The 25,267-nt window shown below is 49.2% G+C and overlaps 1 protein-coding gene across 7 annotated transcripts in view; it reads left to right on the forward strand.

Moving 5' to 3' along the window:
* Positions 1–2,688: 2,688 nt before the first annotated feature.
* Positions 2,689–25,267, forward strand: part of SPTAN1 (spectrin alpha, non-erythrocytic 1) — a 61,655-nt gene continuing 39,076 nt past the window's right edge. For all 7 annotated transcript variants that reach the window (XM_080819776.1, XM_080819777.1, XM_080819779.1 and 4 more), the window contains exons 1-9: positions 2,689–2,788; positions 15,566–15,805; positions 16,968–17,093; positions 20,862–21,002; positions 21,108–21,254; positions 23,014–23,147; positions 23,316–23,460; positions 23,548–23,702; positions 24,243–24,378. In XM_080819776.1, the coding sequence (XP_080675902.1) occupies positions 15,569–15,805; positions 16,968–17,093; positions 20,862–21,002; positions 21,108–21,254; positions 23,014–23,147; positions 23,316–23,460; positions 23,548–23,702; positions 24,243–24,378 (1,221 nt within the window). In that variant the 5' untranslated portion in view covers positions 2,689–2,788; positions 15,566–15,568. The remainder of the gene's footprint in view (positions 2,789–15,565; positions 15,806–16,967; positions 17,094–20,861; positions 21,003–21,107; positions 21,255–23,013; positions 23,148–23,315; positions 23,461–23,547; positions 23,703–24,242; positions 24,379–25,267) is intronic.

Here is a 25,267-nt window from a genome sequence, read left to right on the forward strand (position 1 = left end):
AAGTACGGTCCACTTGCCAGGGTAACTTCTCAATCAGCTCCTTTGTGGGGAGGAAAGGTATAAGAGCTTGCTGCTTGCTCACTGCTGTGCTCGTGGGGTGGAGGAGGGAGAGAGGAAGGGAAGCCGGAGGAAGTGGGAGTTTCTCCAGGGAGAGCCAGCGATTAATTTTCCGTGGCTGGAACAGGTGAAAACATCATTACATTCTGTGTATTTCCAATCAGTTGACCTCTTGGACTTGAAAAGGTATTGGGACTACCTGGGTGCCTAAGTTTGGGGTACATATCAAACCTTCAGATAAGGGAGGGGCAGCATAGAAAAAGCTTGGAATTCAGTCCTACCCCCTGCTGTTCAGGAGGCTACTAGGAACTGGGAGCTGATTGCCATACTGTCCTGTGCTTTTTTTTCCCCTGAGTTTTTCTCCAAAACAAAGAGGGCCATTATCTGCTTTGTCATCTTTCCCTACACCTAGCAGAGAGTTTGTTTGGCATACAGTGAAATTGGTGGGAGGTGAGGTAGGCACACAACAGAACACGTGAAGAAGGGCTTTCTCAGTGTCTCATTTCTAGTGCCAAGTGCAGGATGGAGTGGGTGAGTGGGAGGTGAAGAGGGCCAGAGGTAATGGGTTTTGGCCTTGTCTCAGATAAGACAAAGGATCAACGGGTAAGACTTCGTTTCTGTACCAATACCAAAGCTCTCACATCTGTTTTGCTTCTGGTAAAAGCGACAAACCCCCCATTTCACCAGGAGGCCAGCCGTAGTGATTTAAAAGAAAGATCTTCCCTTTTTACAGCCCCTGCCCAGGCCCTTGAGATCCATTTCTTGCTGAAGCAGAAGGTCTTAGAAATTTTGGACAGCTATGATTGTGTAAGCCATTTTGTACGCAGAGCTGAATATATGATTAGACATTTTGCTGCTCCCCGGTGCAGAAGAGGCTGTCGATGCCATCAACTGTTCGAGAAACGCACACCCCAGGGAGGAGTTACTCAGTCCTGTTTTCTCTATATAGAAGATTGCAGGAAATGCCTCTTAGCTCCTACGTTTTTCCTCCAGATTTTACAAAGCTGCTTCTGGGGTGTGGCCATTCCTTTTCTCTTCTCTGCACTGTGATGGGTTGAGGGAATAGGAGAATTTTTCCTTGGAAAGGGCAGCTTAGAGACCAGATTGCAGCTCCCAGGCACAGGGAAAGAAGGCCAAACCGCAGAGGACCAGGAAGCTCAGGGCTGGGCCTGGGCCCAAGCTCTGGTGCAGTGTCCAGGACTACTTGGTAACCAGGAGGCTGAGGCCTTCCGAGCTGCAGAAATCCTGGTCTGCCTGACTGCACAGGAATGATTTGGGTGTTACTCCCAATGGCTGCAGCCCAGCTGTCGCAGAAGTGGGGGTGGGGAGAAAGGGCTTCCCAACGGAGGGCTTTGGGCTACACTACAGAGTTTAGAGCCAGGCCCTTAAACTGCTAAGACTGTAAGGAACAGAAACTCCAGAAATCCTCACCGCCCCCGCTCCCCAGCACCCACCATTGCAGTGCCTCCCTTTCCTAGGGGAAGGCAGCACAACATGACTGTTTAAGAGAACGTTCTGACTGCTTGGATCTAAATCCTGGCTTTTCTTCTTCTTTTTTAATCCTAGCTTTTCTTCTTGCTAACTGCCTAACCTAGGGCGAGAGACCTACCTTCCATGTCAGAGCGCTCATTTCTAAAATGGGGAACTAATACTGACCTTGTAAAATGATTACCCAGATTAAAAAAAAGAAAAAAAAAAGGAAAAAGTAACACATGAAATGCTTAGCACAGCGCCTGGTACATAAGGAAAGTTCAATTAATTGTGGGCTGAAGAACTTTCATGTCTTGTTTATAAAATAAGATTAATGCATTCTATTCTACCGGCGACCTGTCAGAAAGCTTTTGCTCTAAGAATGTAAGAAATTATTAACTCTCCAAATCCCAAATGACAGACTTCAACTCCAAATTAGTCTTTATTTTCGGGGATCGGATTTGGCCTTTTCTTACCACCACCTCAAACCCGGAGCTCCAAATCATTCTCGGTTTCTAGACCTCAGCACCCACCAGAGTAGGCTGACTTTGGGTCCCGGCCGCAGCCATCTCCTAGGGAAAGAGGCAGGAGGAAGAAAAGTCTGGGGGTGATCTCACCCTTTGGGACTGGGCGTTTTACAGACAAGGGTGCGTAGCATCCCCGGCCAGACTGCGGCGACGGCCCCTGCCCCGCCCTTCGCTGCAGTCCTGGCAGGACTCCCAGGGGCGGAGGGGCGGAGGGGCGGGGTGGGGTGCAGAAGATTCTCTGCAGGGCGGGGTGGGGCAGGATTGGAGGATCCGAGATGCGGAGAGGGCGGGGCGGCTGCCGCATCTCCGGCCGCCCGGGCTGAGGCGGTGACTCCACTGCACCATCGCCCCCCGCCCCTGGAGCGCGCCCTCCTTTCCCATCCTCCCGCCGCGCTCCCGGGACTCGGCTTTTCCCCTGCAGCGCCGCTTCGGCTCCTTCCGGGAGCCCTCGGCCCTTTCCGTCGTGCGATCGGGAAGCGAGCCGGCGGGAGCTCCGCCCCCTTAGCTCTGCCGGCGCTCGCCCCCGCCCCTCGCGCCGCGCCCCGGCGCTTCCCCCGCGCTCGCGCCCGCCCGCCGCCGGAACGCGCGTGGCCGCCTATAAAAGAGGCGAGACGCGCGCGTCGCCGCCACTACCCGCTGCGGAGCGAACGGCGAGGCGGGAGGTCGCGGAGGCGCGTCGGTCCCTCAGCAACCCCCATCCCGGCGCACCCACCGCCTTCACCCCGCAGGAGCCGGTGAGACGGGGAGCTGGGGGGAGGGAGCAGGGCCCGAGGGCCGCCGACCCCTTGGCGGGGAGCCGGGCAGCCCCTGGGGCGGGGCGGGGCGAGCGCGCGGACAGGTGAGCCCGGCCGGCCTCGCAGCTGCCTCCGACGGGCGGGGACCTGGCAGGCGGGCCGCGACCGGCCGGCGGGAGCGTGGGCTGCCGAGGAGCCGCCCGGCCCAGCCTAGGCGCGGGCCGCTGGAATGTCATTGACTGGGCGGAGGTGGTGGGGGGAGGCGAGGCCGGCGGGTCCGTCCCTCTCCCCCACCCCCAAGCCTGGCTGCGACCCCGCCCTGCCCCATCCGGCTGCGGCAGGTGGGGCGGGGGCCCCTGGCGGGATCCTCACCATCCCCCTTCCTGCGGAGCGTTCCCCCAGCGCCCCCGATCGCCTGGCTCGGCAGGGAGCGACTTCTGCAGCTCCTCTTCCCCAGTCCCCACAGCAGTGCCGCCCCAACCCTTGAGGGAGGAAGAGCCGAGAGCATAGAGGAAAAGGGCTCTTTGACCTTAATTTCATCCACTGTGGCGATTCTTGGCCTTCTTTCTAGACGCAGAAAGGTCTGAGACTGGCCGTCTCCTTTTCCTTCCTCGTAATAAACATTTCTTTCCTACCCAGTTGTGATTTGCTTGTAAATAACAGGTAGATGCGGCGTTTCTTTGTATTGAGACTCAAATCCAATAACTTAATAGCTTACGAGTTATTCCCCTCCCCCTCCCCCCACCCCCGCCCCACCCGAGACGGGGGTCTTTCGATTCGAGGACATTATATTATTTGTCAAAAATTCTACGGCCACGCCAGTGTTGAGTGATACAGCAGCCTTTTGTTTGTAAGCTAGCCCTGCAAATTTGACAAGATGCTTCTTAAAGAAAATTGCCTTTAAGAGTCTCTTTGATGCATTGGGACAGAATATTCTAAATAAGGGGCTTGTTAAGGTTAAGGGTTGCATGTGTTTTAAATTAAAAGCCTCAATAGCCCAGAATGCTGGCTCGAGATGATGGAATTGCCCCAACACTTTTGTCAAATCTCTTTTATATAATAGACTCTAAAATACGTAAGCCCTTTGTTCTGTCTTCATCGTGGCATTTTAGAAAAACTTAACCATCATGGCTGTTAGGGAAGAATAGAAGAGAGACCATCTGAAGTATTTTAATAATGTGTGGAGAAATTGCGGAGTCATAGCAATTGGACCTAAGTAAAACAGAATGTATCAAAGATGGAAGGGTGGGGGTGTCTTGCAGCCAGGAAACAGAAAATCTTAAGCGGAGCGGTGGGAATACTGAGCTGTCTGAAGCTATTGAGCCAAGGTTCCACCTCCTAAACTGTCTTTTCCCTTTTGTTGCAGCTAATGTCTTAGATTTTCAAAGGTCAAATTGAAGTCAAAAGTTTAAAAATGTGCTGTAGGGGGAAAAAAAACGTGCTGCAGTAAGGGCCTCTGCAGGAAATTAACAGAAAGCCTTTTTTAGTAACTGGGCTAATAATGACTCACCGGGACCCTCAAAGTGTGTTAGCTGTTATCTAGGGACCTCCACGGAGAGACGAGCCTCGAAAGGAGGATTTGCCCTGTGCCGGACAGGTGTGAAGCAGTTCTTAGAGTAATCCATCAATTGGTAACATCTTGGGGTATGCTTTTGGTCTTGGCCGTGGGTTTTGTAGCAAACTAGCATTTGGAGAAATCGGATATGTCTCGGGTTCTAATATGAGCTTGTCAAATAATCTGATGGATGGGTTTAGGCGACGAGAGCAGGTTTTGTTTTGTTTTGTTTTTTTAAGATTTTATTTATTTATTTATTTGAGAGAGAGAAAGAGCATGAAAGGAGTGAGGTCAGCGGGAGAAGCAGACTCCCCGCCGAGCAGGGAGCCTATGTGGGACTCATCTGATCCCCGGGGACTCCAGGATCATGACCTGAGCCCAAGGCAGTCGTTCAACCACCTGAGCCACCCAGGCGACCCGAAAGCAGATTTTTAAATCCCGTCTTTCTTTTGGTTCCCTGGGTCAGTATTTGCTCTATTTTTCCTTACCTGCCTTCATCCCAAAGGGAGGGGCCGGCAGCAGATCCTGAGCAGCGTGTCAGGTGCGGTCCACAGCCCTGTCACTGCTGAAGCTGCACGAAGGCTAGTGGGCAGGAGGCCGGCCTCGTAATCAATCCTCCATGGGCTATGCGAGGACTCCGCTAGCTATGCGGTCTGGGCTGCCACAGCTGTGATCAGACTAGGTAGCAGACGGCACTGCCCTCATGGCAAGTGCTGACTCCGGGAATGCCGGAATGCCGAGAAGGGAGTGCAGAGGAGGAGTTCAGAGCTGATCGCTTTTGGGGCCGAGGCCCTGGCGGGGGAGCAGCTGTGTTATTAATTCCCTTCCACCTTTTTTGCATATTCCTCTTGTATGGGTTTTGAACAGGAAAGAGTATTTTACTATTTCGGTAAGGAAGTGTACCAGTAAAGGAGACCCGAGTCAGATCTCTATAGCTTGAGCTCTTTCTTGCTTCTCATGGGTCTCGCCATGTTATTTTATTACTGAATGGAAGGGGATTTAGGAATTGGCTAGTCCTGGGAGTCTCAATTTATTGGGCGGTGGCTCTGGGGAGGGCATGTTTAGCGTTAGAAAGCATATTCAGTATTCTTTATCTGGAAAGTGGGGAAACTGAGGCCCAGAGGGGGTCTAACTTGGCCGAGGCAGCACATCTAGATCAACAGGAACTGCTGAGGGACCAGAGAACTTGGGTTCTCTTTCCCCATTTTAAATCCCGGCTGGGGTTCACAAGCTCTACAGAACAAGAAAGGCACGGGGAGAACACCAGGAATTTGGTTTTTTATTTGTATGTCGTATATTCCTAATGGTCTGTTTTCTTCCTTTTGACATTATTTTGTTCAGTTTGCCCTTAGAAGCTTGTTATCTCGCTCTTCCCCCTCCCTCTTTAGAGTCCACATTCCTCCGTCATGTTGTCATCGTTTCGTAAACGCAGAGTCCAGGTATCTGACCAGCATGCAGGAAGCGGGTTGCCGTTTTGGTTTTGCCTGGCTTGCAGTGAAGACACATTTGTGGCAGAGGTTGAATGATCTAAAGAGAGGGGGAGAAAACTCTGCCTGCATGACCTGTTAAGCCAATTGGTTCGGGTTGGGGTTTTTCTCCATTGTTTTTTTTGGTGTTCCGTGAACAGAAGTCTTAGTACATTGATTCTAAAATTTCCAAAGCCTCCTGCTTTTTGCCCTCCTCTCTTTCAGGCATGAATACATTGATTTCTTCTCATCCTACTGGTGTTTGCATGTAATGTTTGCTGATTTTTTAATTGATATTTACTTGGTTCTTAAGAACCAAGGGACTAAACAGATTATCTTAGTTATTTGGAGAAAAATAATCTGAAAATGTGTCGTAAAAGTAGTATTTTTAAATTTGACAAATAATCATTAACTTGGGTTTGTTTCCTGTTCCCACCGACTTATTTTTTCTGCCACAGGCCTTGTAATGAAATGGAGCTTGCGTTTTCTTGGCTAAAAAAAGCTCACTGCATATATTTCATTTGTGTACAGTTTTTGAATGTTTGCTGAATTGGACCTTTTTGAAAAAGAAAAATGCTTAAAATTAATGTCTCGATATCCCATAAGGAGAAATACAAACTTTGCAAATTTCTAGTGATTATGGGTGATAAATCCAAGGCAGGCCCTTTTATAAATCAGAGTGGTGAATTGGCTGAAATGAGGTTTATAAAAATGGGCCACATTTTAACCTTTCCCTGTTTTGATTGTCAGAAACAGTATTTTGCTCTTAAATACCTCTCATCTGAATTTTACAGGTTAAGAGGTAAGTCGCAGCAAGATAGTATTTGGGAAGCATTCAGAAGTAAGTTTTCTCAACATTGCTCTGCGTTTCTGGATTTTGATGCAATGCAGTATGAACCTTTTGCTTTCTTAAAGCAAAGTCCCTGCTCACCTCTGCAGAAACGGGCCCGTGAGGTGAAGTGAGTTACTCAGTCTGAAGGCTGACATGCAGATCCACAGAAGCAAAACTAGTTTTTGTTCGTGGTTGAAACTCTTCGTTTTTGTACTATTTACCTCTCTACTTCCCATCCGCTCTGCCACTGAAGTCTGTAGCTAGGCTGGTTAGGGGCTTATTAGCTTGATCTGGGACTCCATTGCTGTAACATGTTAATGGGTGCTAAAGGGTTCTTTGGTGGTTGGTTCTCCGGAGAAGCCCGTCCACATGGGTGGCTCTAGTTCTCCTGCTGGGCACGTGTAAAATTGGGTAGTGGGTTGGCTTTCGGAGCCAGGGGGAAGAACCTTCGTTGTCAGTCCTGCACCTTTGAGCTCTGACTAAGCAACCACGGTAAATCCGGGGGATGGTTTTTCTGACCTTTTGCTTTGGGCCATGTGTATGTTTTTTCCCATAGAGCCCAGTGATCTGTTCATCCCCTTAGTCCCCCCAGATCCCTTTGCTTGCAAAAGAGTGTATCTGGTGAAATTGGAGTTCATTGTGTAGTTTTCCAGATGCCTCTTACATCCAGCACATTCCGTGGCAGAACCGGGGCTTTGTCTCCGTGACTCCTTCATGCTCACTACCAGGGGCTTCTCTGCTGGGGTTCCATGGGGAAGTTGTGCTGAATTCCTCCGTCCTCCCAAGATCTGCGGGACGGTGCCCTAAACTACTCACTGCACATGCCAGGTTCGCTGTGTGGGAGGCATCTGACCTTTGGTCTGAGAACGACTTCCATCAGCAGTCTTTTCTGTTGCCCAACTCGGAGTCGGTCTGTCCGGGTCTCGCCCGCCCTCCAGAGACGGATGCCCATGCATAGCAGGGCAGATAGCTTCTGTAGGTGAGGCCGAAGCATTTAAAAATTCCCTCAATACCAAGAACTAGCTCAGACAGCTGTCTCTTGGCATTGGCAAGAAGACAGTTTTTAATTAGTGGCTAGGCTTTTCTGTAGGAATCCATTTTCAGTTGATAATATGTGTGAATTTGTGTCAGACATGAGGGGTTATTCTCGGGTGTGTTATATCTTTGGATTAAACTAGAACTTTCTACCCAAGGTTCGTATCTTTAGACCCTTCTCTTTCTTCCCAGAGATCTGGCAGTATCGTAAGAATGCTGACAAGGTCTTTTTATTTATTACAATAGAGAACATAGTTGTAATTCCTGTTTTATCCCCCGAGATCAATTCATACTCCTTGCTGAATGATGCGGCTAACATTTTGACTGCTGCATTGCAGCGTTTATAAATAGCCTGCATCTTCGGTCTTTGCGAAAAATATTAGCAAAAATACGACTTTTTTCTTTGGGTATCTTCCATGGGAAGCTGCCCTTGAACATACAGAGAATATATTTAGCGCTTCATTTGCCCTCCTTTATTTTCCGTGGACAGGGACCTGATTGGCGAAATCAGAGTTGAGGGACTCCTTTGAGATAAGCAGTCGCCTGCCATCCTAGGAAGTTGGTCCCTCCGTGGGTTTTTAGGCAGTTAGTAAAATAGATAGGCTAGTGTGGTTGGAGATTGTTTTTTGTTGTTGTTGTTTGATTGTTTTTTGTTTTTTTAAGATTTTATTTATTTCTCTGACAGATCACAAGTAGGCAGAGAGGCAGGCAGAGAGCCCAATGCGGGGCTCCATCCCAGGACGCTGGGATCATGACCCGAGCGGAAGGCAGAGGCTTTAACCCACTGCGCCACCCAGGCGCCCCTGGAGATTGTTTTTTAAGGGCACATTTCCCAAAGTCTTCCTTTCTAGCTCTCAAAAGGTGTTAATCCCATTAAGGTTGGGAACAGCCTGGAACATTCTCAGTGGAGCCCGCCTTATCAGTCAGCTGCATATTTCAGGCCAGGGGTGGAATTCTTGCAGCCTGCGGCCTCGGTCCTGGGAGGGAAATGCACACACCAGCGGAGGCCAAGAAATTCCACTAACTCCCTCACGGAATTTGGGTGCGAGGCTAACACATCTTCGGGTGGCAGCATTTCTTGGTGATAGGAATATTTTTCCTATTTTTAATATAATCAATGGAAATGACCCATTTCAGAGCAAGGAAACTAGAGTGTCTATAGCTGAACTTAGAAACAGCTCCCTCTCGGGTTAAGGGGTGGGGAACTCTTTTTTTTTTTTTTTTTTTTTTTTTTTAATATTTCTTTTTTTTAAAGATTTTATTTATTTATTTGACAGACAGAGATCACAAGTAGGCAAGAGAGGCAGGCAGAGAGAGATGAGGAAGCAGGCTCCCTGCCGAGCAGAGAGCCCAATGCGGGACTCGATCCCAGGACTCCGAGATCATGACCTGAGCCGAAGGCAGAGGCTTTAACCCACTGAGCCACCCAGGCGCCCCAAGGGGTGGGGAACTCTTATTAATGCATCATTTCAGGCTCCTGTAACCACGCAAATGAGGATCCTGTAGGCCCACAGCAATGGGAGAGCTTTGATGACTTTCAGATGCCCAGCTCCCCAGGGACAGCCAGTGGTGGCTTGGCAGAGCTCCCACCTACTGACGTCAGCTGATCTGCAGGAAAGAAAAGTCCATTATTGCCTGACCAAAGCACTTGGTATAGAATTGACTCGTTCTACTTCACTGGGGTGACAAAGAGGGCCTTTTAGGTTGGTTAATTTCAGCAGGGCCTCGCTGGACTGTCTCCCTGGATTGGTAGAGTCAAATCCGCAAGCAGGACCCACGCAGGGGGACTTGCTAAGGCGGTGCCCTTGCCGCATTATGTTGGAGATTCTTGGCTTCATCACAAAGGGCCTGCTCCCCAATGTGATTTCTTAGAAATTTCCGTGGCAGCTAAAGGATTTTAGAAATGCAGTGAATCCTGTGTGTGAAGAGGCAGGACAGATGCCCTAAGCATTAATCTAAGGACTCAGACATCTTTTTTTTTTTTTTTTTTAAGATTTTATTTATTTATTTGACAGACAGAGGTCACAAGTAGGCAGAGAGGAAGGGAAGCAGGCTCCCAGAACCCTGGGATCATGACCTGAGCCAAAGGCAGAGGCTTTAACTCACTGAGCCACCCAGGCGCCCCAGGACTCAGACATCTTGCGGGAACTCATGTGAACTGTGGTGGTTTCATACATACCTGCACCTTCCATGGCACGTTTCGTTGCCAGAAAATTCTGTGAGGGAGCAAATTAGGCACAATTTCCTGCTGTTTTTTCATCTGAAACCATTTCCCAAGAGATTAGAACAAAGGAAGTATGTAATTTCTTAACCCTGATTGTTTGCTAACTTAAGACTCATTCTTACAAAAGCAAAATCAATTTTTATTTCTTGATTAAAAAAAATTTTTTTTAAAGTTTTTATTCACGTCATCTCTATACCCAGTGTGGGACTCGAACTCACAACCCTGAGAGTCACGTGCTGCACCAGCTGAGCCAGCCAGGTGCCCAATTTTTATTTTTTGAATAATTAATATATCTGCCTTCCCCCTTCTTCTGTCCAAAGTGATGATGGGGAAAATAACAGTGAAAGGAAGGAATAAGCAAGCAGCCATCAATAAAGGGTATGCTGGGGCACCTGGGCGTCTGCCTTCGGCTCGGGTCATGATGCCGGGGTCCTGGGATCGAGTCCTACATCGGGCTCCCTGCTCTGGGGCAGGAAGCCTGCTTCGCCATCTCCCACTCCCCCTGCTTGTGTCCCCTCTCTCGGTGTGTCTCTCTCTAGCAAATAAATAAATACAATCTCTAAAAAATAAAAATAGAGTATGGCAGCTGTAGTCATGGGCAGAATCGTTGGTTCTGGGAACCAGAGGGTCCCAGCTTCACCCCAGGTAGGCTCTGTGACTTGGTTATTGGATGACCTTGTGTCCCCTGCCTACTTAATAATGAAGTGGCAGCAGTTTCTCTGTTTCCAAGTTCTGAATGTAACTGACTCTAATGTGTGCCGAGGTCTGTGGTCAGAGAGGAAGAGGAAGATAAGGTCTTTAGTCCCTTAGGAACTCTGAATTTACTAAAGAACCACAAAAACGGCAGGCGGGAAACCTGGCGGAATGTGACGGTCCTCTGAAGAGCACAGGGACAGTGAAGACTTCTGATTGAGGACCGCAGAGAGGACAGGGACAAGGTAGTTGCTCTAGACTTGGAGGGCTTTGTGTGGTATTCGGTGCTGGAGCTGCGAGTGGGAGAGAACAGTCCTGCCCAAGGGGACTTTGTGAGCTGGGAAGTGGGCCCTGGCAGGGCCTGTAACTTGGAGTTGGCGTGGGAGTTTGATAAGAGATCCGGCCGGAGCAGACGGTGTAGGTGAGTGAGTGAAGTCACGTTTACATTCTAGATCGTGTGGCTGGTGGTGCTCGTGATCCTTGTCAAGAGCCCTGCCAGCAGTCAGTGCGCACCCATGCTCAGATTCTGCCCCGTTGTGATGAAGTATTGTTAACAGAAACTCCGCCCCACTGCAAACAGATGTTTACTTTAAAAAAAAATTAATTAATTAATTAATTAATTTTTAAATTAAATTTAATTTTTTAAAAAAGATTTTATTTATTTATTCAACAGAGAGAGATCACAAGTAGGCAGAGAGGCAGACAGAGAGAGAGGAGGAAGCAGGCTCCCTGCTGAGCAGAGAGCCCAATATGGGGCTCGATCCCAGGACCCTGAGATCATGACCTGAGCCGAAGGCAGAGGCTCAACCCACCGAGCCACCCAGGCGCCTCTCAATTAATTAATTTATTTACCTGAGGAAGGGAGCAGGGGGACGGGCAGAGGGTAGGTGGAGAGAAAATCTCAAGCAGATTCCATGCCGAGGATGGAGCCCGACTCCGGGACTCGATCCCAGGACCTTGAGATCACTGACCAACCAACAGTTGGATGCTTAACCAACGGAGCCACCCAGGCGCCCCCAGACATTTAATTGTTTAAGGGTACCTTCGGATTTTGGTTTCAAGGATAGAAAATATTTTTTCCAGACACAGCGGCCTATTGATAACGGAACGGCCTTCTCGAGCTCTGTTTCACCAAGCTCCCCCCGCAAGTAAAGAGGCCACCTCATTTCTCAAAACGTACTGCCATGTGCTCAGGCCCAGATTAGTAATTCCCATCCGCTCAGTGGGCTGACACCTGGTAGCAGAGACTCGTTCTCCACTGGCTGTTCTTGTCACACATCTGGCTTTTCCCTGGGTGGAATTCCAGTTTGACAATATGGAGAAGGTGACTTGGGTGGCCGATGGGAGCTCTGGCCCCGCCTTTTACGAGTGAATTCCCGTGTTCTGCACAGCAGCCCCAGCACTCAGCATATCCTTGGTTATTTGTCAACATTTTTCTTAATGGCCCATATATGCCAGAAATCGGGGATACAAAGATTAGGGAGCTCAGTCTAATTATACCGTGGGAAGTATATACAAGTGCTTCATAAATCTGCGGAAAAGTGTGATTAAATCTGAGGAGGAGGGAAGGAGGGAGCGTGGAGCCCAGCTTGGGGAGGAGAGGCAAGATCGTACAGCTTACTCCTCTCGGCTGGGCATTGAGGTATAAATAGGAGTTAATCCAGGCAAGGAGAGGCCGAACATTCTACACAGAGGAGGCCTAGGCAAATAGCTGGGAGTCTGCCTCTTTTTTTTTTTGTTATTTTTTTGTTTTTTTAAGATTTTATTGATTTATTCGTCAAGGGGGAGAAAAAGCGAGCTCATACACAAGCCAGGGGAGCGGCAGGCAGGGGGAGAAGCAGGCTCCCGGGATTGTGACCTGAGCTGAAGGCAGACGCTTAACTGACAGAGCCACCCAGGCATCTCTAGCTTAAGGTCTTTTTTCTTCTTCTTTTTTTTTTTTCTTTTTTTTGGGTTTTATTGATTTATTTGAGAGAGAGAGAGAGAGAGAGTGCATAAGCATAGGGAGTGGGAGAGGGAGAAGCAGACTCCCTGAGCAGGGAGCCCGATGAGGGGCTCAATCCCGGGACAACAGGATCATGGCCTGAGCCAAAGGGAGACGCTTAACAACTGAGCCACCCAGGCACCCTCCTAGCGTGGAGTCTTTCAAGGGAATCCTGTATTTGGAGAAGAAAGTGTATTTCAGCATGCCGAGAGGGTAGGGAACATGGATGAGAGATGATACCAGTCTCGTGTGTTGGGCCAGATCACCACGCCCTGCTAAAGAGCTGGATCCTTTCCTCCCTCAGAACAGAGCCGTAAAAGATCTTAAAGCATGGGAGCCATGTGGCCAAGAACATGTTTCTTTTTTTTTTTTTTTTAAGATTTTATTTATTTATTTGACAGTCAGAAATCACAAGTAGGCAGAGAGGCAGGCAGAGAGAGAGGGGGAAGCAGGCTCCCTGCTGAGCAGAGAGCCCAATGCGGGGCTCGATTCCAGGACCCTGAGATCTCATGACCTGAGCCGAAGGCAGAGGCTTAACCCACTGAGCCACCCAGGCGCCCAATCAATCAGACTTTGTGGAGAAACAATAATACAACCAAAATAAGGGGTCAGTACGTGGAGAATAATTTGGAAATGATGGTGGTCGGCCAGAATCCCCTCGTGTCCTCTTGGTGAGGAATCTGGTGGCTTCCTAGAAAGTAGTCGTCCGAGCGGATCAGGTCCGAAGGATGCTTTGTTGCCACCTCTTGAAGCTGCTTTAATCCCTAAAGAGTTAAAAACAGTGACCTCACCTGGATCCCACCCATGCTGTTTCCGTCCCAGCTGGATGCTGGGGGCCCTCTTCCCTGCTCGTCCTTAGCCTGCTTACCGTCTCCTGTTAGCCCAGCCGGCTGAGCCAGGAGAGCTCTTAAATGTCTCCTGGCCAGCACGGGTTTTATACCGTATATAAATTACGGGGCAGTAGCTGGAGGGGCTAGAAAGTTTATCTGCTCTGCTTTCCCACCAAATCTCTGAATCTTCTGTAGAATGTAATTTGACCTCGGACAGGTCCTGAGATGCCCCATTTTCACCTGCCATTTTTAGTCATCGTAGGGAAACAAGGCAGAGAAAAGTGCCTCGCGCAAGGTCATGTGGTACTGACACATTTAGAAGCTCTTTTTTCTTTTTTTTTTTTTTTTAAAGATTTTATTTATTTATTTGACAGAGACATCACAGTAGGCAGAGAGAGAGTCGGGGAAGCAGGCTCCCCAAGAAGCAGGGAAGCCTGATGCAGGGCTCCATCCCTTGGATCATGGCCCGAGCCGAAGGCAGTCGCTTAACCAACTGAGCCACCCAGGCGCCCGATTTAGAAGCTCTTCGTCATCAGTCTGTACCTCTGTCCCGCTGTGGTCTGTAGGTCAGAGGAATCAGGCTTACTCCTGAAGAGCGTGGGGTGCATCTTCTGGGTTTTGCCCATCTATAGGTCAGGTTTTCTTTTGGACGTGAGAATTTGGTGGAGGTGTCCAGAAATCTGGGGATTTAAAGTTGGGGTCGACTGAGCGCTGTGGGGAGTGCTGCCTCCTCCGTCAGCCTGCGGTCGTAGTGAACTTGAAACTGATGCCGAACTCCAATGTGCTGTCCACAGGAGCAGGCAGACGGAGGGCACGGAGGGCAGGGTAAACCTGGCACCACACCTTCTTGTTCTTGTGTTTAGATTTCTGGTTTTGAGTATCACATCAGATCCAGATTTAGAAGCACAACCTCCTGTTTATTAGTAATCACCATGACTCCTTTTTTTTTTTTTTTTTTTTTAAGATTTTATTTATTCAGGGGCGCCTGGGTGGCTCAGTGGGTTAAGCCGCTGCCTTCGGCTCAGGTCATGAGATCTCAGGGTCCTGGGATCGGGTCCCGCATTGGGCTCTCTGCTCGGCAGGGAGCCTGCTTCCCCTTCTCTCTCTCTGCCTGCCTCTCTGCCTACTTGTGATCTCTCTCTGTCAAATAAATAAGTAAAATCTTAAAAAAAAAAAAAAAGATTTTATTTATTCATTTGACAGACAGAGATCACAAGTAGGCAGAGAAGCAGGCAGAGAGAGAAGGAAGCAGGCTCCCCGCCGAGCAGAGAGCCCGATGTGGGGCTCGATCCCAGGACCCTGGGATCATGACCTGAGCCGAAAGCAGAAGCTTTAACCCACTGAGCCACCCAGGCGCCCCGACCGTGACTTTTTTTTATGTAAAACATCCATTGCTTTAAAATTTATGTAATGCAAGTATTTGTGACATAAACCTGAATTTTTTTTTTTTAACTAAAGTGTAGTTGACCTACCATTTTTATTAGTTTCGAGTGTGCAACTCACCACGCTTTCTTTTTTTTAAGTTGCACTGTGATTTTCCGTTTGTGCACATTCACGGGACACAGCCTGTTCCTGGCGCAGGCGCTCTGGTGGCCTGAGGAGGACTTGTGGGATTCTGGTTCCCGATAACTGGGAACTCAGGGGCTCTGACTAGGTGAAGTCTCGTTGATGGTAAGGACCGTGTTACTTTGTAATCCTCCCCTTTTCTTCATTGGATAACAGGCCGAGATCTGGAGAGATAGAAAAACTGATTTAAGTAAGGGTAAATTCTTTCTAATCTCCACACAGTGGAATGCAGAGACCAGGTTTCAGGACCTTCGAATGGGTTTCTCAGTCATTCTTTGAGTACCACGTTGGCATTTCCCTTGACTCCTTCAAGCCTGCGGAGAGTTGCTGGGAAACTCTAGCTCTCCCGGTTTCTCCGGGTTTGGCTGTGGTGTTGGCGCGGCGTCCTCTGAGGGACCGTCGCGGCGAGTGGATGGCTGTTTTTCACGAAGGACTAGAATTAAGGCTCGTTGTTCTGTCCTGAGAAGGGACTATCTTCTCCTTTCATTCGTCTGTCAGGGCTCTCTGGTAATTCTTTTCCTTCAGAGAGGCTCACTCCGTAAAAGCCGCTTTGGTCGTGTGATGCTTAGTTCAGGGCATTCTGTCTTTTCAGAAAATGGACCCAAGTGGGGTCAAAGTGCTGGAAACAGCAGAGGACATCCAGGAGAGACGGCAGCAGGTCCTCGACAGATACCACCGCTTCAAGGAGCTCTCAACCCTCCGGCGCCAGAAGCTCGAAGACTCCTATCGATTCCAGTTTTTCCAGAGAGATGCTGAGGAGCTGGAGAAGTGGATTCAGGAGAAACTACAAATCGCATCCGATGAGAATTACAAAGACCCAACCAACTTGCAGGTGCGTCTCATCTCCCTGAGCTTCCTGCCGGGACTCAGGAGCTCAAATGTTTTTGCCCCAAAGTCACACAAAGTCATTTAATTATGACCTTGAGCAAGAAGAAGGTAGATCAGACATAAGGCAGGACTAACTCACTCTTCTGAAAAGCCCTTGGCGTGTGTGTTACACTGTACACACGTACGTGGAATCTCGGGGGCATTCTTTTCTGGATGCGTCAAGCTGATGGTTCTCAAAGCACTGCCTTGCAACTGTTGGTGGTTTCAGGGGGAGGGTCTGGGTTGAGCTCTTGGAATTTTTATTTTATTTTATTTTTAGATTTTATTTATTTATTTGAGAGACAGTGAGAGAGAGCATGAGAGGGGTGAAGGTCAGAGGGAGAAGCAGACTCCCCGTGGAGCCGGGGGCCTGAAGCAGGACTCAGTCCCGGGACCCTGGGATCATGACCCGAACCCAGCCGAAGGCAGTCGCTTAACCAGCTGAGCCACCCAGGTGCCCCGGGTTGAGCTCTTAGAATATGAGTTTTTGAGAAAGACACACTAACAGTGTTGCTGATGGAAATTTTATAGTTAGGCATCTCTTTAAGTAACTCACTGGTAAGTCTTATCAGAAGCAAGCCTTTAAAAATCATTGAATTGTAACTGAAGTTAATTTTGTGATATAAATTGTGCCTCAGTACAGCTGTTTTTTAAAAAAAAGGACAGAGCCTTTCTTCTCATTGATTTTGGTGTAGGACTTTTTTTTTAGCAAGTGGAACACATGGTTCTCTTACCACCCCCAGAGTCCTCCAAGAAGAGAAGAAAGTGTCACATACTGCGTGAATGTGGATGGATTATTATCCAGGAGTAAATCGTACATGCTAAGAAAATTGTTGGTGTGGCTCTGTATTTCTAGAGGGATTGGATGTCCACATAAAGGCTAATTTCCTGGCAGTAACAATAGTGCAATGTTAGTGCCCTCAGTGGCCAAGCTTCCAAAAGCCGTATAGATGAGGTCAGAGTACTTGAGTAATTGTGGGGAAGAGTGGGGGGGGGCTGCCGAGTGTTCCTAATTAGAGGGAACGGGATTCAAGAGGGGAGAACTAAGGGGACCTGAGGCGGAGGTGGGGCAGAATGGTGGCTGGCGTGCGGTTGCAGCTGTGTCTCACCTCACGGTCCACCAACAGGGCAAGCTTCAGAAGCACCAGGCCTTTGAAGCTGAAGTGCAGGCCAACTCGGGAGCCATTGTTAAACTGGATGAAACTGGTAACCTGATGATCTCAGAAGGGCATTTCGCATCTGAAACCATAAGGGTGAGTAGGAGTTGTGCCTGCTGCGGGAGGCCATCTGGTCTGGTTGGGGGAGGAATGTGGATTAAGTGCCAATTAGGGTTTCTAAAAAAGACTTTTCTAGCTTTTTCGGTGATTTTTTATTTTAGAGCAAGAGAGGGAGGCGGGGGCAGAGGGAGAGAGAGAGACCCTCAAGCAGATTCCCCACCGAGTATGGAGCCCAACACAGGGCTCGATCCCACGAGCTATGAGATCGTGACCTGAGCCAAAGTCACTAGCCTTTTCTAGCCTTTTAAGAGAATTTGTGAAGTTCTGCCTTTGTAATATGATGATTCAGTATGAATGTAAACAAGAATGTGTGTGCTCAGTGGGGAATTAATATTCTTTTTGTAAAACAGATTAGAATGTGATTATACTTTAAAGAAGATTACATAAATGAAACCTAAATGTAAAGATGGTAATTAGAGGGGAGAGCATGTTAGTGAAATTGGTGAATTTGGGGGTCAGGACACGAAGATCAGTAGGATTAATCACAGACACCATTAAGTTCTCTGTTGAAAACTCGAGGTCTGGATCTTGGCGACTTGCCCTAGGAGGTGGTTTGCCGAGGTCTAGTCCCCAAGCCATTTGAGGGCCCAGCTGTGGCACCTGTTGGTCGGTGACCTAGTGACTGACACAACCAGCTGTGAAGCACGTGTCCTTACATTGTGTGATTGGGCCCGTTTGGTTCCAGTTCACGGATAATTGATCTGTCTGTGCGCTAACATTTCCAGTACCAAGGTACTAAGGGAAAGCAGACCTCTTTAGGATGAAGTTTGCACACTTGGTTTCTCATAACCGGATACTCTTTCCTGTTTCTGATTTATCTCCTTCCTGTCTGTGTGTCTTGTTCTTTGTCATCCAAAGGCCCGTTCCCTTGAGGGACCGGCCTTTGCAGTCCCTTACCAGTCAAGGCAGTTGTGGAGAGTTCGATGAAAGCTACATTCATAAGCCCCAGTAGAGACGCCCCGCCCCTCCTCCCCGACACCCTTGTGGAGCTTTCATTCCCGTAGGATCCGGTCTAGTGGTTTTCAACAATAAATACCTATTGTCTCTCTTTTGCACTAATGCACTCTACAGTCTCATATTGAAGACTCGCAGTCAGCCCTGGGCTTATTATTAATAATTAACTATTACTAGTTATGACGTGAGTAGAAGAGTAAATTCTGAATGCCACGTGACCAACTATTTAATTACATTCAACCCATTTGGGTAATTAACATGTAATTTCCCACGATTAAATATGTACCATGTGTCTCTGCGATTAAATATAAGTATCTTTCTGCTTGTTTTCCCACTGTTTTGTCCACCGTCTTGAAGTAAATGAAAGCAGCATGCTGTATTATTTGCTTGATAGAAGTTGTTTTCCAGAGTGTGGTGATGTAGTATATTACCAGGCAGCAGAAGGGAAACAAGAGAGACAGGTCAGGTGTTTGACTTTAGTGATTATTCTGGAGAGGAGGAGACTCCAGCACTCACTCCATTCAGCTGTTAGTGACGACCCTCCTTCTGGAGATCTTACTAAAGCAGTATTTAAAAGTACTATGAGCCACTGTTTGTTGAGTAGCTATTTATGTGCAAACACTTGGCCATTTTGACACAGGTCATCTCTGATCTTCAGTAGAAGCTCGCTAGGTGCCCCCGTCCCCACAGTGTGGAAGGGAAGACACGGAAGCTCCGAGAAGTTTGAGTAACTTCTCCAAATCCCACAGCTAGTAGATGGCCGTTGGAATGCCAGTCCACGCCTTTGTTTGTCTACTGACAATTATTTCCTTTATTTTTCAAAGCCGTATGTCATTCCTGTCCCCTTTCCTAATTTCCTTGGCCAGCTGCTTCTCTGAAAGCTCCTGCTGTTTGCTCATGCCCCAGAACCGGGCCGCCCCGGCCGCTTTCCATGTGGTCCCCAAGTGCACCTGCCTGCCCGCCCCCTCCCGCTCCCGGGCAGCAGTGCGCTGGGGAAGCTGGACTCTCTGACCTGCAACGTTTCCGAGATCAGACACACCAGGAATGGGAGGTGGTTCCAGTACTGGAGCAGGCTTTGCCCTAGTTCTTTACCTGAGGGTGTGAAAGGGAACTTTGTGGGAGACTGACCGTGGACTTGAGGGTGAGATTTTTGGGGGAGCCTTCAGTGGTCTTGTTTTTAATTGGAGCAAAGGGCTTTCATTGACAGTTCCCCTGGTGATCCTGGCTTGGCATTTCACCTGGCCCTATAACTCAGTAAGAGCGGTTGGCAGGCTGGTTCATTGGTGGGGGCGGGGAGTGGAGGGTGAAGATTGCTTCTGCGTCCTGGATAACCTGTCTGTCGCCGGTTTAGACTTTCACACCGTACCGGACCGCGTGGCGTCCCATAGTCACCGCCACCCACATCGGGTCCCACATCCGAGTAGGTGGAGCATTGAGTGGCTGCTGCTTGCCTGTGTCCCCCCCTTCCCCCCCACCTTGGAGTGCCTTTCACTTTCTTCCCATTGGCAGGTGGCTTTGCATCCTGCCGTGGTGGAAGTGAATTGTGTGAGCTTTTATTTCCCACTGCTGTTTCTCCTGTCACGAGAAACCACACACCCTTGTTTCTATAGAGGATCCACCCATGTTGGCTGTCCCTCGGCTTTCAAGTTTTTAGCAAGCTGGGGGGGGGGCGTCTCAACCATGGGCGGATCCCGGACTTCTCTTCTGTGAGTGTTCAGCCTTGCCGTGTGTTTGCCCTTTGGCCTGCCGGTGTTAGGTGGAAACTCCCAGTATCTTGGGTAGGCAGAGGCAACGCACTGAGATTGGATTAGATACAGGAAAGCATCCCGGAAACTGGAATTGATGATCATGTGCCCCCAGTTGTGGATGGGTCCTTACTAGGACTGTGCCATGGGAACCCAGAGATGCTGGGAAGTGAGTATGTTTGGGCCTGGGGCTGCCCCTTGAGTGACGTTGAAAATAAACCCAACCTGAGACGTATTGGACCACAAACTATCTTTTCATAGAAGTTCCAAAACCTTTTCTGCCAAAAATCCTTCTCAGTCGCTGATTACGTTTCAGGGCCCCATCTCTTCTACTTTTATTTTATTTTTTTAATTTAAAGATTTATTTATTCATGAGAGACAGAGAGAGGGAGAAGCAGGCTCTCCGCTGAGCAGGGAGCCCCATGCGGGACTCGATCCCAGGACCCTGAGATCATGACCTGAGCTGAGGGCAGACGCTTAACCACCTGAGCCACCCAGGCGCCCTCTTCTCTTTTTATATGAAGATGTTCCTATTGACTTGGGCCTTGTCGTTATTTCTTTGCATTCACGATGCCCATAGGATCTCGTTTCATTGTTTCCCTCCACAAATTCCGAGCACACCCTTCAGGGATTTCTGCTCAGTTTCCACATCATTTCCTCCTCTCTCCTTCCACAGTAGCCTTCTGACCCAGGAATCCCACTTAATGACTCATTACTAAGAACAGTAATTATAAACAGTAGAATATTGATAATAGTTGAATATAATCCCCTGAAGTAAACCACAACCAAAATCCACCTGCGAAGGCCAGTTCTTTTGTTCTTTAAGACCTCCCAAGCCACTGTGCGCTGTCTGCTGTTTCCTGTTCTCAGACTTCTGGTTTCCTCTCCTTTTGCGGAGTATCTTTGGGGGTGGTGGATGGGATTATCTTTAGAAAGACTTGCTCTGAGCTCTGACTTACGGGGTTTCTGACTTGTGGGAAGTCTGTGGAGGAGCCAAATCCCAAAGAAACGGTTGTGATCTCTGGGGCTGGTTTCTAACCCGCAGACTCGTTTGATGGAGCTGCACCGCCAGTGGGAGCTGCTTTTGGAGAAGATGCGGGAGAAGGGAGTCAAACTGCTGCAGGCCCAGAAGCTCGTGCAGTATTTGCGCGAGTGTGAGGACGTGATGGACTGGATCAATGACAAGGTACGTGTCCCGGGCGAAGGTTTGCAGAGTGCGCGCTGCGTTTCTGGGAGCCGTTGTTTCCAAGTGTCGGTCGGTGACTCGGGCTCTGTCTTGGTCCCCGAATAGGAAGCGATCGTGACCTCTGAGGAGCTGGGCCAGGACCTGGAGCACGTGGAGGTTTTACAGAAGAAATTTGAAGAGTTTCAAACAGATATGGCTGCCCATGAGGAAAGAGTTAATGAGGTGAACCAGTTTGCCGCCAAGCTCATTCAGGTAGGTAGCGGGCGCTGTGCTGCTTCCACGTCCTAATACTAACTCTTCCGGTGCTTTCAGAAGAAAATTTTATGGGTTTTTTTTTTTCAATAACTTTTTTTTTTAAAGATTTTATTTATTTATTTGGGGGGGGAGGAAGCACAAGCAGGGGCCGTGGGAGAGGGAGAAGCAGACTCACTGCTGAGCAAGGAGGCCGATGTGGGTCTCGATCCCAGGAGCCCGGGATCATGACCTGAGCTTCACCCACTGAGCCCCCCAGGGACCGCCCCCCCCCCCCAGAAGAACATTGTGATGAGCACTTCCCTGGTTTCTGAGTGAGCAAGGTTTGGTAAGCCTGTCTGAGAGTTTTGCTCCGATCTAAGTAAGGCAGCAGTGCTGATGACTCCTAAGGTAGAAACTGCTTTCTAGCTTGCGGCCACGGGCAGGAAGGGCAGAGTTCATCTGCTGCCTCCACCCACTTTCGGGTAGGGCTTGGCAATGCTTTTATTGGGTTGCTGAAGCTGGGTGTCAAGGATTCCCAGATGAGGGTGTGGTGGTGAATGCTTCTTGGGGTTGGCAGGCATCCACGGGCGCCTGCCTGCTCTCCTGGGAGCCTGGGGAACCCTGTAATGAATGGGCTCTCCCGTGGCGGCTCTGAGCCATTAAGAGGGGATAATGTAACCTTTCCCCATTGCCTGTGTGCCGGGTCCTTAAGCTGCCGCTTTCTCCTCTGTGTGTGCAGCGGGAGTCAGAGCGCTCCACAGATGTCCAGCGGCAGGAACTAAGGTTTTTGTTTTCAGGGAAACTTGATTTGGGGGGTCTAAATCTTAAATTTATGGATCTGCTTCAGGGCTGGTACTTGTTCCCTCTCTGGCCACTGGTGAAGAGCCAGCATTCCTCAGAAATACCTCACCTTCCACGGTGAGCCCCCACCCCTTGCCCCAGAACCTCGGGGCACCCTCAGATGGTGCTGAGAAGAGTGGTCAGGCCAAGCCCGAGATCTCACAGATGGATCCCAGAACCCTGAAATGCTCCATTTGTTACTTTACATGTTAGTTTTATTAAAACAAAACCATTTTTATTTATTAAATTTATTAAATAAGTTTATTAAATCAATTATCTATTAAACCACATTTATTTTAAAAATGTGGTTGGTGGGGAAGGATGCTTTTAAAGAGAGCTCCAGTCTGAAGGGAGGCGCAGACCCTGAAGATCACGTCTGTGGGCAGGAATGCGTGATGGGCTCATGAACTTTCGAAATAACAGATTTCCCAGCCCTTGGGACAGGCATGGGTACATTGGTGAGGCCACCCCACAGCGGCCGAAGTGTTGTTACAACGTAAAGGTTTTGGGTACTGATGATCTCTGCTACTTTATAGTGGCCTCACCACCTACTCCAAGGGATAGATAATGACTCTCCCCTTTTTAGGTAAGACAAAATGGAAGCTAGTTGTGTTTACTTATTTATTTATTTACTTGCAAGAGAGCCAGCAGGGGAGGGTGGGGGAGAGGAAGGGAGAGAATCTTAAACAGGCTGTGTGGAGCCTGACGTGGGGCTCGAACTCAAGACCCCCGGATCATGACCTGAGCCGAAATCAAGAGTCAGACACTTAACCGACTGAGCCGCCCAGGTGCCCCAGGAAGCTAGTTTTATACAAGCTTGCCTTCATTTCACACAAAAAACCAGTATTTCTTCGGAAAGATGAAGATTTGCCAAGGCAGAGACTGGGAGGAGCTGGGGGCTCAGGACCCAGGCCGGCCTCTGTTCTCCCTCATGTAGGAGCAGCACCCCGAGGAGGAAACCATCAAGACCAAGCAGGACGAAGTGAACGCGGCCTGGCAGCGGCTGAAGGGACTGGCCCTGCAGAGACAGGGGAAGCTCTTCGGGGCGGCTGAGGTTCAGCGCTTTAACCGGTACGGAGCCAGGGCGGGCTGCGGGGCGCGGGCACGCAGCTGGGGGGCCGGGTCCAGGGTATGGCACGTGCTGAGAAGATGCTGGAGCCGCCCGCGTCTGGCCCGCCGCGGCATCCCCAGCTCGAGACGGTCGCCATGAGTGGCTGCCCTGGTGTCTCCCTTCCACAGGGATGTGGACGAGACGATCAGCTGGATTAAGGAAAAGGAGCAGCTAATGGCCTCTGACGATTTTGGCCGCGACCTGGCAAGCGTTCAGGCTCTGCTGCGGAAGCACGAGGGTTTGGAGAGAGATCTTGCTGCTTTGGAGGACAAGGTGGGCTCGGAAAGCAGCCATGCCTGAGTTAGCGTTGGCGGGGGGGGGGGGGTGCTGTGAGCACAGTCTGATGGAGGGCATTTCCAGGTCAAAGCCCTGTGCGCCGAGGCCGACCGCCTACAGCAGTCCCACCCTCTGAGCGCCGCACAGATTCAAGTGAAGCGAGAGGAGCTGATTGCCAACTGGGAGCAGATCCGGACTCTGGCTGCCGAGAGACACGCCCGCCTCAACGACTCCTACAGGTGGGAATCCTCTCCCCGGGCTCAGCGACAGGCCTTTTCCTACCTATGACCTGTTCATTTGGAGACTGGCCACTCTAGAGAGAGAGGGGAGAGTGTGTGTGTGTGTGTGTGTGTGTGTGTGTGTGTTTGTATTGTATTTATGACTGTGAATATCTTTCCATTTCATATTGCTGCATTATGACAAGTAGAAGTGGGAATCTCTCCTTAGCGATCAGGGCACCAGTGGAATATACCATTAAAATTGAGTAAATCAAGGACTAGGAAATGAAAGGATGCTAATTCCTAACCAGAGCTGGAACTGGGGAATGATCAGGAAGTTGGAGAGAAGGGACCAGACGGGAGAATCACAGTAATGGACACAACCTAGATCTTAAAGGATTGATTTCATACTTCTCTTGCTTTCCTTTATGGTCAGACTGAAGAATCCTCTGTATCCCAGGACTAGGGTTGTCTGAGGACAGAATTCAGAGCTTTAGAAAGGCATTTCTCCTCCGGGCTCTCCACTGGGAGCATCTGACGACTTACCTTGGTTTTCTCTAGGCTTCAGCGATTCCTTGCTGACTTTCGCGACCTCACCAGCTGGGTGACTGAGATGAAAGCCCTCATCAATGCAGATGAGCTCGCCAGTGACGTGGCCGGGGCCGAAGCCCTGCTGGACAGGCATCAGGAGCACAAGGTAGCGTCTGCGACATCTGCTGGCAGGAAAGGCCTTAGCTTGTAAGGCATCAGGGTGGGACTCTCACAGCCGAGTGGCTGAAACTTTGTTCACAAGTGACTCTCACTACGGGATTGTTGTTGGTTTTGCCTTTGGAGACTGGCTCTGCCTGCTTCGCACAGATGGCGAAGCGGGCCAAATGTCAGGAGATTAAGCTGGTCTGGAAAAGAGAGGGCCTCGCCCTGGCAGGATGGAGGTGTAACCATTCTGTGCATCAGTCCTGTGCCGTCTTAAACAGTGTCTTCGTTTAAATGCTGAGTCTCATATTTGGTGTAATTAAATGTTTTACTCTGGTTTTTTCCTAAGCTGTGTTCCGCAGAAAACTGGTTTTATGAGCTCTTAATAGGTTTACCTAGGAAGGTTTTGAATGGCTGAGTAGTTTTATAGAACACTATGAAACAGGATTGTAAAAATTATTATTACTGTAAGCCTTCTGAGAGGCTTTAATGTGGTAGATACAAAAAGTCAATATATGAAAGTCAAATATACTGGCAACAGAAACAGAACTTTTTAAAAATGCTACTTATAATTGTATCAGAAAGTATAATGTACTTGGGAGTATGTCTAACAAAAGTTTTGGAAGACATTTGTGGCGAAGGCGGTTAGGCTTTGTTGAAAGACTGAAGAAAGAAAGAGAAAAGGGGAACGTGCTCTCTCGCGCGGCTGGAACGATCTTTCGTAAAGGTAGAAAAATTCTCCCTAGGACCTTTACGCCCAGTGCTGTTCCACACAGAAACCTGGCAGGTCTTTGTTTCTGGAGTGAGACAAGCTGATTCTAAACTTGATTTAGAAGAAAAAAAACTCAAAAACAGCTGAGGCAATTTTGAAGAACGGGGTGGGGGGGGGGACC

Source organism: Martes martes (genome assembly GCF_963455335.1).
Source record: "Martes martes genome assembly, chromosome: 12".
Classification (NCBI taxonomy): Eukaryota; Metazoa; Chordata; class Mammalia; order Carnivora; family Mustelidae; genus Martes; species Martes martes.